General features: G+C 36.9%; 1 protein-coding gene across 6 annotated transcripts in view; it reads right to left on the bottom strand.

Annotated features, from left to right (window-relative positions):
- npnta (nephronectin a) overlaps window positions 1-15,296 on the bottom strand; it is a 153,078-nt gene that overhangs the window by 15,109 nt on the left and 122,673 nt on the right. For all 6 annotated transcript variants that reach the window (XM_030145995.1, XM_030146002.1, XM_030146009.1 and 3 more), the window contains 3 exons: window positions 12,972-13,106; window positions 11,866-11,988; window positions 8,024-8,428 (listed from right to left, as the gene is read on the bottom strand). In XM_030145995.1, the coding sequence (XP_030001855.1) occupies window positions 8,024-8,428; window positions 11,866-11,988; window positions 12,972-13,106 (663 nt within the window). The remainder of the gene's footprint in view (window positions 1-8,023; window positions 8,429-11,865; window positions 11,989-12,971; window positions 13,107-15,296) is intronic.

The following is a 15,296-nucleotide window of genomic DNA, read 5'->3' as shown; positions in this document are numbered from 1 at the left end:
ACGATTACCGTAATGGTCGGTACACTGTAACAGACCAATAAAAACAACAGTGTTTGTCTTGAATATTCTCCTGCTTTACCCGCATTCTATGGAGGTATTGGCACAAACCACTAGGGGTCAGTGGAATAATATGTGTTTTTTTTGTAATTTGGGTGACGTGACCCTTTAGAAAACATTTGTTCCACAGTGGCGTACAAACACTTCAGACTAAATGTTGCTACACTAATCTCCTGTGCTACTTCACCTCTTGGCCTTGTGTTGCTGATTCTACTCAAATATTTTTCTAAAGGGAATTTTCTGATATCAGCTGAACACTTTTCTCTTTATTATTATTTTGAAGCTTTTACAGAACTTTCTGAACGTTTTGATAACCCTTCAATTTTTGGTTCTTAGAGGTCGTGTGACTTTCCTTACATTGTTACTATGACTGATTTTTGTGCAACTGTCGGGGGGGGGTGGTGGTAGCTAAAACCATACTGCCACTTTTTAAGCTTACCTTTAAATATCAGCTACCATAAACATCCAACTGAGAAACATCAACATTCATTTTATGTTCCATATGTTTCAGCCCCCCTGATGGTGGTTAGTCTAATAACTCCACAAGAAATATAACTCTGGAAGAAATATCTCGCTCGTGCTGTGACTGTCTGCTGTTCAGTGCCAAACAGACATCATAACATTGGATTGTAGAGATTTTTCTTTTCTTTTCTTTTTTTTTTTTTTAAACTGAAAACAGATGCATAGAGATCGAAACCAGTAGTGTTGGTGCTTTCAAAAACAAATATATTATAAAACTCTGTAGAACTAAGTAAAAGTACATTCATTTGATTAATTGTTCCTTAACATCCAAATGAACTATATTTCCCTTAGGGTCAAAATTAACATTAACGTGGATTAATCCATCATCGTGATTGCTCTGATTAAAGATTTTAATGCAATTAACTACGGTGGCCGACAAGGGCCAAACACATTGCAACGGCCCGATGTGCCTCAGTTAAGACAAAACAGCTGCAAGAACAGAAACGATGCAAATTCACAAACTCAAACACAAGTCTAAACGAGGTACAAAAAGGGGAACGTGGTGCAAGTGAAAAAATGTGCAAGACGCAAAAACAAATGCATAATCATCAAATGCTCTGCAAATAAAGAAAGGATCTAAACCAAGAAATCATCTGCAAACGAAAAATGTTGCATAACCTGTCACTACAACAGCTCCAAAGCTGCCCCCTGCTCCAAACCTGCAGGGGGCAGTGTTTATACAGAACAGACTAGTGTCAAATATAATCAAATAAAAGTCACATTACCGCGCTACGCTGTAACTTCAATTTGTTCCCACTGTAGTTTGAAACCCTGTCAGTCAGCTGTTCTCCGTCTCTTTCTCCATCCTGTGTGCCTATGCATTGAGCTGTTCTATTGACAGCGCCCCCTACAGGTTTGGAGCACTTCCATTGTAGTGACTAGTTATTCAGTGTTTTTCATTTGCAGATGTTTTCTTGGTTTGAATCATTTAGTGCTTAGCATCGTTTCTCTATTTGCAGAACATTTGATGATTACGCATTTGTTTTTGTGTCTTGTAATACATTTTTTCATTTGCACCACGTACCTCTTTTTGTACCTCCTTTAGACTTGTGTTTGAGTTTGTGAATTTGCATTGTTTCTGTACTTGCTTTTCTCTTAATAAGATGCATTACGCCGTTGCAATGTGTTTGGCCCTTGTCTGCCACCATAATTAACCAATCTACAGTGCAGAATTACTCTGAATGTCTCTACCAACGCATTTCAGGCAGTTTGTCTGTGTAGAGTTACCATCACGCATATGCAAATGGGCAGTTGATCCAGTAGTGACAAGCAGCAGAACCAACCCATAAAGGTGGAAGACACTAAACAGCACGTTGGCCCTCTGGATGGAAATATGCGTGCAAAAAACCCAAGATGGAACAGTTGTTTCAAGCTGTTTTGTTGAAACTGTTGAAGGTGCTTAATAAATTAAGTGCGTATCAGCTAAAATTTGCTTAGAGGTCTTATTTATGTCTTTGTGCATAAGAAATCAATATAAGTGAATCCTCAATGGAACTGTGTGTTGGTAAATGCAAGTTCTGCAAATTTATAGGATTTCAGTTCTGTTGCAACATGTTGATGGTCTTATGAACTATGTTTTCAGCTCAAAAATGTCCAATTTCATCACAATTAATGCTATATTTTCATGTCACAAATGGCCAAGTTATATTTTAACTGAATTTACCTGAAAAACAAATTTTATTCTTTTAGATTCCCCAATTTTTCTTACAAGATTCTATCCTACATATCACATGTTTTATTTTTACAGGTTCAATATGGAGTATGGTGCTGATCCATCCTGCTTATGTTACGCCAATACATTAAGAATATCACAAGTCACTTTTTAAATCAATAGTTTTCTAATAATAAGCATTTTTATAAAGACATAACAATTCTATATTGTTATTTCCTCTTTAGTATGATGATAAACTATACAATAAATAATTAGGATCCTAGTTTTTGCACAGGGATCATTTGTGGAAACGGTGACATGGCTGCAGAGCATCAGTATGATGGGATCTGTAACAACCATGTCACATCCGTCCACTACCACAGTTTGTGTTTTTGTGTCAGCTGTTATTGTTTTAGATCCAAAATACTAACATTTATGAATAATTACCAATAGTAAGTATATAAGTTTATTACTAATAAAGTACTGGTACTGACCAGATCATCATGGGTAATGTCACGTTCGTCCACCAGCAAAAGTTTTCACATACACGTACTATTCAAAATCCAATATTTCTGAAAATATTGCTTCCACTGTCAAATAATATCAGTAGTCTGTGCACAAATGTATTAGCATTATTTCAACACAGTTTTATGCATGTCTTACAACTTTTTTTTTTTTTTGGGACAAAAATGGCCACTCATTTGACCCCCTAAGGAAATTTTAGCCGATATATATTCCCTTCTTTCTTGAGTCTGTTTCCTCATGCAAAATTAAATATGATTAATATACAGGGTGTCCCATAAGTCTCCATACATAGGAGACATAATACATTCCATACATATATGGTTCTAACATGTATTTCTTTATATTTCTTCTTTATAGTTCTTCAACAGTGGAGGACACACATTGAAATGTGTTCCCGACAAAATGGCAGTCATATAGAGCATATTATATAAATAAAAATGGTTTATGTCAAGAAACGTTTATTTTTCCTATGTATGGAGACTTATGGGACACCCTGTAGATTAAAAATAAAATATATTTAATTGTGATTGATCGAAATTAATCCATAGCAACCCTGTGATTAATCTGATTAAAAAATTCATTTGTTTGACAGCACTAATTTCTGTATAAAAAGATATACGAAATATTGAAGTGTTAGCTTTGTTTTCAGCTCAACATAAATTCATGTGTGCCACAAAAAATGTTTCATCAGATTCAGGTGAGATGCTGTAAACATTTCTAACCCGAGGAGCCTGCTTTTACATCTGAGCCAACAACAATCAGTATAGTTACTGTAGAACGTTGTCATTGGGCAGTAATATTCATGGTACACGTCTGCACGCAATAGAAAATATAATGTACTGAAAATAGCTCAGACAACGCACCTGCAATTGCAGAACAGCTGAGGTATTCTTGGTGGTACAAGACTCAGACTCAACTGATGCCTATTTCCTTCTAATTATCTGAATAATCCCACAGCAGTGTTTCTCCTCCCTCTCTCTCTCATCTTATTCACAGCATCTTCAGGAAGCTCTGATTTCCTGAACTGTTCTACCATGATGCAAACTATTTGATTGATATCTCCCTCAAGCAGCGAAGGCAGGTGTTAATGCAATCTTCTCTCCTCTTTCCTTTTTCTAATTATGTGATGCCATCTGGTAAGGTGAGCTGGAATCGCAGTAGTCCACCTTTTATCCTGTACTTTGCTGTTCTGTCCTCACATTTTTAAGCCACATAAACAAAATGTTACGTATATACAAATACATGCCTACACGTGTACACTGCATAAATACATGGGGAGGCACTTCTATAAGCTTAATGCAAGTATTTAGGGAGATTACTCACATTGGAATAGGTCCTATTTGATATATTTGTTGTCTGTGGGGCTGTATAGAACAAATGTCAGAGGATTTTATGTGACCAGGATGAAACAATTCACCATTTAACATTATGAGAAGATAATTGCAGTAGTTAGGATTTATTTTTTTATTAAAGAAAAAACTATGAAATTCAATTGCTTATCGTGCAATTATATGATTTGATTTTGACTGAGAATGTCAATCTTCAACAAAGACTGATGATACTGTGAATACAGTTGGTGTCTGGGATTTGATGCTTGGCAGATAGCACAGTCTGCCATGTGGTTAAACAACATTCTGGCTAAACATCGTGATTTATTTGTTAACACTAGACAAAAATATACCACCAGAGAAAATAATATTCATAGTTTACCACATTGCACCCTCCACCAATGAGTAACACTAATGTGGCATGTTGTAAAAACATGCATTGTATCTTCATAATTTTTGTTTCCAAGTAAAGAGGTGACATCACACTACAGCAGCTTAAATCACACACACAGCAACAATAATGCTCATCTATGAAGTTCAGGATCACAGCAGGAAACCCAGTACTGCAGTGTTAGCGTCAGACATTTACATTTTTTGCAGATTACATTAAAAACTAACTTGGTTGCACACCTTACTTCAGCCAGGAAACTGTCTCATAAATCTAACTATAAACTAACTGCTCACATCAGTCGCCTCTACATGTCTCATGTATTTTCTCTTTAGGATTAGTTCATGATACACATCTTATGACAGGTGAACATTACTCATGATTCCCCAGACTGTGTCATGCTTCATAATAAACTCAATGTTTGAGGAAATATGCAAATTGGTCCTAGTTTGGTTCACTGAAACCTGTCAGGAAACTGATGAAGATGAATGATGTGCTGAAAAAATGTCTTTTAAAGTCATAGTTTGTGACCCACAAAACAACATGTTCATCGACAAATTCCATTCAACACAAATATGAGAAACTACAATTGCTAAAAAAAAACAAAATCGGAATTTGATTGGTGAAAGAATTGTTTACCGCAGTTCTCTGACAATAATTAAGCTGGGTGTACATGTAAATAACCTTTTTTTAATAGTTACTAAGCAAGAAGAAAACAGATAAGTATTGTATTCTTTACACCACAGGTGTCAAACATGCGGCCCAGGGGCCAAATCTGGCCCGCAAAAGGTTCCATTCCAGCCCGCGGGATGAAAGTGCAAAAATGAACATGAACTGTCCAAACGGCTGTCCAAATCATGTTGGTTCAGGTTCCACATACAGACCAATGTGATCTCCAGTAAAAATAACAACACAATAACCCATAAATAATGACAACTACAAATTTTCATTGTGAAAAATTTAAGTGAAAAAAATAAGATTACACTGTGAAAATATTTACATTTACAAAACTGTTTATTCACAATAAAATGCAAATAAATACATAAATATAAACAAAGATGAACAACCCGAAATGTGCAATTTGAACAATATTCTGCCTGTTACTAAATGTTTTGCGTTTTTATGGATCCACTGTGATCTGTAGTTTTGTTAATAATAAGAGATGTAATATCGTAGAAATTGTTAAAATTTTAGTTCCAAACTCCAAAATTTTAACAATATTCTGCCTGTTACCAAATGTTTATGTAACATTGTGTGTAATGCACATGTATAAATAATAAGTCGAGGCATAACATTGTTAAAATTGCACAAATTTTTCAAATGAAATTTCTGTTTTTTCAGGTTATTCACATCTTTTTTGTAAGATGTAAATAATTTCATAATTTAATTGTTTTTTTTTGTACTAAAACAAAATGAAAAACATGGATTTATCATTATTTATATATTATTATTATTATTATTATTATTATTATTATTATTATTATTATTATTATATATTATTTATATGATTCTGTTGGGTTTCTGTAAATTGACTTAGAGTCTGGTTTTGACCAACTCTATATATAAAATGTCAAGAGATAACTTTTTTTGTGATCTGGCGCTATATAAATAAAATTTGATTGATTGAGTGATTTAATTGGTTTTCCCCTGTAAGTCGCTTTGGAAAAAAGCATCTGCCAAATGCGTAAACGTAAACGTTATAGGTTATTAAGTCATAATTTTACTGGTCTGGCCCTCTTGAGATCAAATTGGGCTAAATATGGCCCCTGAACCAAAATGAGTTTGACACCCCTGCTTTACACAATCAATATTATTTCCAAAGCAAGGTCACTAAAACTGAACAGCTCAATATGAGACTGAAAGAGTTGTGTATTTTGCAGTGTATTTTAATACCCAGTCTTTTAAATAACCCTCCAAAAGAGATTTTCCCGTATTTATCTATAAACATATGTATGCTCTGATATGCCATATGTATGTACTAATAAGAAAAGAGCATCTGTTCCCTCAGAATCTGTTTTCATTCATCTATTTATGGATCTCTCCCTTCTTGTCACTTCCACTACACGGTCATCACAGTTCCAAATGCTACATCATAATCCATGTCAATCTCTCCACCCACGTCCTTCAAGTCAATCATTTCCTGGATGCCATTCATCAAATATTTGTGGCTGTCTCTTGTCAGATCTCCCATCACATAACAATGCCATTGCGTTCAAATAGTTACTCTGCCGTTTCCTGTTCAAAGCGCTATTTCGGTCAACCCACCATCAATCCATCACGTCAAGCGATTTTCAGTTAGAAGTTTCATTCAACCACTTGCTGCTTTTACTCCTCCACAACCACCACCATCCAGACTCCCGGAGGGATCTCATCCTGTCTTTATATATATATATATATATATATATATATATATATATATATATATATATATATATGTATGCCTACGCTGTATGAGGATACTATTGCTGGGATCTAATCGCTAAAGACTTGTTCTGCTGTTACTCTCAGTATTTTAATCTTAGACCTCTAAATGCGATGTCCGTATTTAACTGTGAATATTTGCCTTGTCAATACTCTGCAATAGATTGTAGGTAGAGTTTGGAAGATCATCTGAGCTTCCAGAAACCATAAAGGACTGTCCCACTCACTCTTACCCCTGCACCCACCTCATCCTTTTCTTTATTTGGTTTGGTACGACAGCCAAAGTGCATTATGACATCATCTTATATTCCCATGGGTGCTCTGCTTCTTTGCTCAAACACTTGCATAGGGATGGGAATCAATAAGAATTTGAATGATTCTGATTCCATTACCGATTTTGCTTATTGATCCGAATCCTTATTGATTCTCTTATCGATTCTCATTGGGTGAGGGAATAAAAGACCACAAATGGGTGTGAAACTGAAACTTAAGACACTTTACTCCTCTATGTCTATGTTTGTTGCGCACTTCACTTTCCTTTTCCCTACCTTCGGAAACTTTTATTTGAGGGGGCAGGATGTTTGTTGCCCCCTCCCCAGAACCGGGCCCGGATGGTGCCCTGGTGTTTGCTCTGTCGCTAGATTCACAAGCGTTGCTAAGTGCCATATCAAACACGTGACATTCCTGCAAATGAACTGCATGCTGTGTGGACAAATGTTTAATCATATTGGAGGGACCCCACCCCCCACCCCCCCCCCCCCCCCCCCGTGAAGAAATGGAAGCTTTGCAAGTGTTACAAGTGGCCCCGGTGCCACATCTTTTCATGTGAAATATAGCCATACTCTGGAGCATTTCTGCCTGGATGCCATGTTGGCTACGTTCTGAACCAAAACAATGCAGCGTGCGTGTGACAACATCACGCATACGCAACGAAGGCGGAATCGATAAGCAGAATCGTTAAGCAGGCAGGCAAACGATTCCAAGGAATTGAGCTACTGGGAACCGGTTCTCAAAAAGAACCAGTTCTCGATTCCCATCCCTACACTTGAGTCAGGGCCTAACAAATGGGGGCTCGTCCGGGATAAGTAAAATATCTGATACAATAAAGTAAGAAAAATAGAAAGTTCTTACTGTGGACATCCCCTCTCTGTTTGGTGACCTCCTTCTGGATGCTGTTGTCCTCCGGTGTGACCTGTGGTGGTGGTGGTGGAGGACGTCTAGTTGGAGCTACTGGCTTTGGTGGGATGTAGGGTTTACGTGTAGGAACTGGCGGCTTCCTGGTGGGGATGAAGGGCTTCTTTGTGGGAACTGCTGGCTTGCGTGGAGGTGGGGTGACTCTCTTTGGAGGCAGGGGGGCTTTGGTTGTGGTTGTGGTGGCAGGTGTTGATTTAGGTACTACAGGGTAGATTTTCTTTTTAGTCACTGGCGGTCTAACAGTAGTTGTGGTCCTCTTCTGATCAAAGTCAGGGATATAGTTGTGATGATTTGGAGGCAGTTTCCCTGGTCTTGGAGGGTCAATAACCACCTTAGGGATAGCTGAAATAAGAAAAGAATAAAAGTGAATGCAGAGGCAGGACTGAAATATGAGCACTTAGGAGTAAATGAGGCATGCAATTGCTGACTAACTGCAATGATTAGACTGCCTTTTGCAAAGGAGGACTTTCTTTCATCTACTGAGACTTCTCGTGATCTATTAGCTAAATGCTAAAATCCTAAAACAAATTGGGTGTCTCAAATCTCGCTGGAGCAAAATCTCACACTTGTAAAAGGAGCCCATAAAATCAGCATGCAGGGCTGTTAACAGAGTGACACAGGAAACAGTCTCATGCCTTAGAAGCACAGCCTTCACAGATTTCCCAACAAAGACTCGTGCTCATGCGAATTTCTGCTTTGTTGAAATCAATATTGTTTTCTGACAGAGACTTTTTATCCATTCATGCGCTCATCTTGATTAGTAATTCTTTGTGTGCCTGTAGCCTGAGGCAACACAGCATCAGGCTAAAGCTTTTCTCTGTGTGTGTGTGGAATGATCCCCACAGTCAAACAGGCTGCTGCGCCCTGGAGATCACCCTGACTGTGCTGATGTCATCAAAGTTACACCTCCTTTTTCTTTGTTCCTGCACACATTCTTCATGTCAGGACTGGAGACAAAGATTTGGGGGTTCGTGAGGGGCTTTATAAGAGTTTCATGAGTGAGGAATGAGAGTGGACAAAGGCAAGTGGTTTGGCCTCAGTTATTGCCTTCTCAGGTTGCAGGCAACTTTGATATGTGATACACAAATAGGATATTGCAACTTGACTCCCACAGCACTTGTGGCTCACACCCTTAGGGAAGGTGACAGGGTGAAGAATTTGCAGCAGACTGTGCCAGGAGGCATCCCCCCTGACTGGTACTCTGGGTTTGTGTTAGATGATTAAATATCTGTGGAGAATAAATGACTTCTTGTCCGGTGAGCTGCTGTTAAAACTGCAGACTAATGAACTGTACTCCAGCAAGCAGAATGAGACTACTGCAAAAACAAATATTTCACATTTGATGACATCTCCTCTTTTTGCCTGATTAAAATGGCCTGATGTCAAAATGGAGTCACAGTCTAATTTGGGCACAAACAATAAGGGGAGCCGGTTGATTTAAGTAATGAGTGGCAGACAGTAAATAGGGTTAGGCAAAAGTAAATAGGGCAGTGTTTGTCAACCTTGGGGTCGGGACCCCATGTGGGGTTGCCTGGAACTCAAATGGGGTTGCCTGAAAATTCTAGTAATTGATTAAAAAAAAAAAAAAATTACTAATGGAAAATATATGGTGAGTTGAGAGAATCACAATATATTAAAGACATGCCAAACTGTGACGCTGAAACTGAAGCACTGTGGTACTGTTTATCTGTCAAATGTTCATTATTGTCTGTTTCAGATGCTGCAGCTCTTTCATAATTCATAGTTTGAGTTAGTGTTTGTTCAGTATTAATTGTCAGCCTTGTAAATCCAAGCTGAACTGACTGTACACAGTAAAATCCCCAGTGTTTACATAACACTTAAAGAGTTAATGTTAACACTACCACAGTAAACATATGGTCCCTATTTACAAAATGTAAAATTTACACTGAACATAGAGTTACATTTCCAGAGTCAACTTTACTCTAGTAAGAGTTAATATTTTACACTACACTAATTAGTGTCAATCAAGTTTTACACTATGTGAGAAGTAACACCCATAGTGTTATTCACATTCAACACTGAAGAGTTAAGTGTTAAGAAATAACTTTTCCAGTGTTAAACCTACTTAACACTACATGTTGATAAATAAATTACTCCAAAGAGTGTTGATTTTTAACTGCCTCCTAACAGTGTTACATATGATGTACTATAGTCTGTGTCTGCAGGGGCCAAAAAAAGATACAATTATTTCTGTACCCAATTTATTCCAAGTAAAAATGAAATACTGCAAATAAAAGTAAACATAAAATGACATGTAAAATGAAAGCCGCCAACCCCATATCACATTATCCATTTGAAATTCGGTATTTGAAAACACGTAGCCAACAGTGACAACGATGACGTAACTTTATTCTTGCACACAGAATCTGCTCGGATGAAATAACAAAAGCAATAGTTTATTTACACAAACTTACAAACGTAGTTTTTCGATGCGAGGAAGACGGCGATGCCAGAGTCCAACTTCTCACTTAGTTTGAGTATGGAGGTTTGTGGGCGGGGCTTTTCAGAGTCATTATTTTTGAACACTGAAAGGTATCTTGCTCTTATGGGTGTTGAATTAACTATGAGAGAGTCAATTTACTTTAACACTGAATACATTGACATTGACAGTGTAAAACTCCTGTTAACTCCAATTATTTTCACCAACACTGGAAGTTATCTTGTTAAATTTTACTCTGTCCATTGTTGGAATAACTCTGAAAGAATTAAAATACTTTGACACTGCATTTTTTACACTGGCAAATTTACCGTGTACCTATCCTGACCAAGGAAAATAAAATTCTCACTTTGTGCAGTAATTTACACCTGGCTTTTCTGCCTCCATCCATAATAATATACATTATATAGAGTAAATATCATCTAAAATTAAAATTTATTTGCAACATAGTATAGCAAACTATTACATGATCAAAAACAAATTAATTTTAGCGAGAAAAAAAAGTCTCCGTTTTGAATGTCTGGATGTCTGGTGTCACGAGCCAAAAAAGGTTGGGAACCACTGACTTAACCATTTTCAAGACATTTGACCTTTTTTCTCATTTTCTGTATGTTTTCTATGACTGTAAAATTGGTCATTCATTTTCCAGGTTTTCCAGGATGTGTGGGAACCCTGTTTAATTGTTCCCAAATCTGCATATTAGTGGTAGATTTCTTTTCAGAAACAGGCACTGTCAGGGTTGGTTGCATTGAAGATGTAGTAACCCTAGGTTCCTGCAGGGGGCAGCAGTGTGTGTTCACTGAGTAACCGAAGAAGAAAAAAATGGACCAATAGCAGTACCATAATAATATACATTATATAGAGTAAATATCATCTAAAATTAAAATTTATTTGCAACATAGTATAGCAAACTATTATATGATCAAAAACAAATTAATTTTCGCAAAAAAAAAAAAAATCTGGGGTCGGCAAAAACTTGGGGTTACGAGCCAAAAAAGGTTGGGAACCACTGAAATAGGGTTAGGCAAAATAAGTCTTAACTTCAGCCTAAACCCTTTTAGTCGCATTGTATATGGAACAACGGATATGTGGTTTTTTGTTTGTCGCTTAAAATAATTGACAACCGAATAAAATAAACTACAAAAATAAACTACAACGGCATTACAAAGAAAGGAATTTCCGTCTCAGCTCAGTGCTATTCCTCCCTCTCTCTTGCTTTCCTATCTAATACAAAACACGGGCAAAGACAACAAAATGTGAGGCCCCGTTCCTCTTCGCAAAAGTGAACATCGGGGCCAAGGTTTTTGTTCTCAGAGCTTACGTTTGCAGTCGTGACCCATCCCCCTGTAGCCGTCTTTGCATTTGCACTTGTATGAGCCCGGCGTGTTGTAGCAGGTGGCAAAGCTGCTGCAGTGGCTCTGACCTAAAGAGCACTCATCCACATCTGAAAGATAATGGAAACATAACAGCCTTCAGTTACAGGGTGCAAGTGTAAAAAGCTCCAGACATAACAGTAGAATATCAAAGGGTAATTGTTTCACATCCATTACAAGTAGTGCTTAAAGTTCACGCCTTACTTATTATTAGTAAAAGCATTAAACGGATCCTTGTATGAATGTGAGTAAAGTCGTTATAAGATTGTTTAGTTAGAAACCTTCCTGAGATAGAGAGATGTGAGGAGAATTATACCAGCAACTTACTGAAACTGCTTAAACACCAACAAAGGAAGACAAAAGATTATGTGTTTTTAGGAGGCTCCTAAGATTGAAGGTTACCAGTTCAATTTGTATAGAATACTGATTCACATTTTCATATTCTGGTACGTATAAGTGTATGTTCACTGTGTACAAAGGTTTGGAGAAGCATTTTTGCAGTATTTTATGGAAATTCAGATGATTCTATTCTATTCTATTCTATTCTATTCTATTCTATTCTATTCTATTCTATTCTATTCCTGTGGATGATGAGAATGTAAAATACTCAACCGAAGCTTCAACAAAACATACATTTATTGTTATTATTATTATTATTATTTATAAATTTTATTATTTATTTATTTATTTTTTGTTTTTATTTTTATTTTATTTTTTTTTTTTTTTACTTTATTTTTCAGTTTTCAAATAGACATCTACATCAACATAGGACAAATGAACTAGTCCAAAGCAGAACAACACACACAAACATCAAACCCCACCCACCCGCCTACCCACCCAAAGGCTCAGAGAGATGGAAAAATAAATGAACAAAATAAAATAATACATTTATTATTTGTAATAAATGTATTAAAAAATAAGAAGAAAAGAAAAAAAAAAAAAACACTGGCATCAGTAAAAAAAAAAAAAAAAAACTTGTTATAAGTCCCAACACATCAGTGTATCTATGACCTTTGGTAACTTGTGTCTGTAAAAGCCTCCCTTGTGACCGTACCTATGCATTGGTATTTCCCATTGATGTATTGCAGGTCAAACCCTTCATGGCATTTGCAGATGTAGCTACCAAAGGTGTTGATGCATTTCCTGAACCTGGGACACACTGCTGTTCCTGCTGCACACTCATCCACGTCTGCAAGAGAAACAAAACGCAGATTACAAAGAATAGAATTAAACGGCATGCATGCAGAGTAGGTTCCATGCAGCTTACAACACACTGAAATTAACACACTGCAAAGAAAAACTTGAAGGCAAATGAATCTAAGACCAAACAAACATTTCTATTCTTACCAGAAGACTTTTTCACCTTCCCTGGTTAGTATTCATTTATGAACAAAGCACATTATGTATTCTGTTCAGTGAGCAGAATACAATGCACACCACCTTGTTTCATTATTTAAAGACCTATTCTAAGTGTCTCTGTTGATCACCTTTGCAGGCATGTGGGTATTAATATTTAGACTCCAAGAGGCTCAAAGCATTTGCCTTAAAAATCATTAATTTATTTTCTGCATAATGCAGCTGTGGCTCTGCAGTGCTGCAGGGACTGTTGTTAAAAAGACCTGGAAAACACAGAGACACCTGGACCAGCTGGGAAAACAAGCAAATGAAGTAAGAGGGCAGAGCTCTGTCATCCCTTAACGACTACTGTTGAGGATCTCATCAGCAAGGCATGTTATCCAGAATGACTTTTCCGTGTGCCTCCATACAGAATATAATGATGCCTACATTTTCCTTAATGGATGTTTACATCTGGCTCAAAGGAGTACTTCGCCTTTTTCCCAGTAGCAAATCTTTACATATCGGATTTAAACCCACACACACTGATACATATATAAATATATCAGCCAATATTTTCTTCTGCAGTTGTGTTTAACTTGACAAGTTGTCTGATAAATTAAGCAATTTCTAAGAGACGCAGCTTTGAAATATGAAGCTGTCTCATTCCAAACTTCTGCAACAATGTAAAAACATCAATAAACTTTGTCATTAATTAGGGGGTTTTGTTGCAGATCTGTCACAGTGCAAAAACAAGTCAATATTTCTTGTGGATCATGAGACATCTGTCTTCTAGGATTTTTAGCCCGATTCATTTTAGTACAGCAGAAGTGCAGTGTTTTTTGTTTTTTACTTTTAGATATTAACAGCTGACTAAATTTTACATAAAATTACATGTCAAAATGCATTTAAAGTTATGTTGACGCGTTAGATTTCAGAGCAACTAAATTATGAATAACAGCTCTAACTCTATGCAAATGTTTCAGTCTGAGGCTCTGGTTAACTAAAAAGAATCTCTTCCGTAAATATGATTATAAAAAAAAAAACTCTCCATGAAGTTGCCCATAAACATCAGCTTTCAGGGGCATCTGGAAACATTCCATTAAAACGTCATAACACCTGTGGCAGGCCACCTTTACCTCCCCTCCTTCATCATTCTGCATGATTGATGTCCATCCTGTTTTAGAAGTCCGCCCCCCATTAGGCAGCCCCGAGTCACGTAAAACTATAAGGCAACGTAACAGGAACAGCCCAGTCTGTAACAGCCTGTATTTAGACCTGACACAGGTTAAATGTTTCAAATGGCCCCCTTCATCCATTAACTACCCATGTGAGGAGCTAAAAGTGTTCGGTGGGTTGGCTCCTCATGATAACACTTCTATGATAAAAACAGGTGTAAATAACAAGAACAACGAAATTGCTCAGGACATTTTGATCCATATTTTGGATTACTTAGAAGGTTTAGTCTGCCTTCCTGTTCATTGTGTCTTAAATGATTACATGAATCATTACAGTTACATTTAATATTAATGTATATTAACCAGTGTTGGTGTTAACATTGACATATACCAGGATGGAAAAAATCTATTTATATGTAGAATATTAGAAAAAAAAAGCTTTTTATGTTTTTTGCATCAAAAAATGTGATTGGTTGTTTTAACAAATGTGGCATTTGAAGAGTTAAAATATGACAGTTATTTAGTATTTGGTATTTTTGTTTATGGGTCAAGTGTGGGGCAATGATGGGGGGGGTGACAAATTAGCAGTGGAAGGGGTCCAGTGGATACCAGCTAGAAGCTGTGAAAGTGTCCTGTAAGATCTGCTGTATAAGAGAGGCATAGAAGTCGGGAATTGGTCGTTGAAAGCATGTTAAGCTTCAGTTTTGTTTTCACGCTAGTGGAAGTGACGTCCCCCCCACCACCACCACCACCCAGCTCCAAAAGATCAACAAGATAATGAATTTTATGAAAGGGCCAGGGTCAAGTTGATGAAATACAAAAAAAAACTGTAAAAAATGTGTCATGTGCGTCACAATAAGTGTTTG

This window comes from Sphaeramia orbicularis, chromosome 1 (assembly GCF_902148855.1).
Source record: "Sphaeramia orbicularis chromosome 1, fSphaOr1.1, whole genome shotgun sequence".
NCBI lineage: Eukaryota > Metazoa > Chordata > Actinopteri > Kurtiformes > Apogonidae > Sphaeramia > Sphaeramia orbicularis.
The sequence above is the reverse complement of the archived record's forward strand: the minus strand, read 5'-3'. Positions and strand labels throughout refer to the sequence as shown.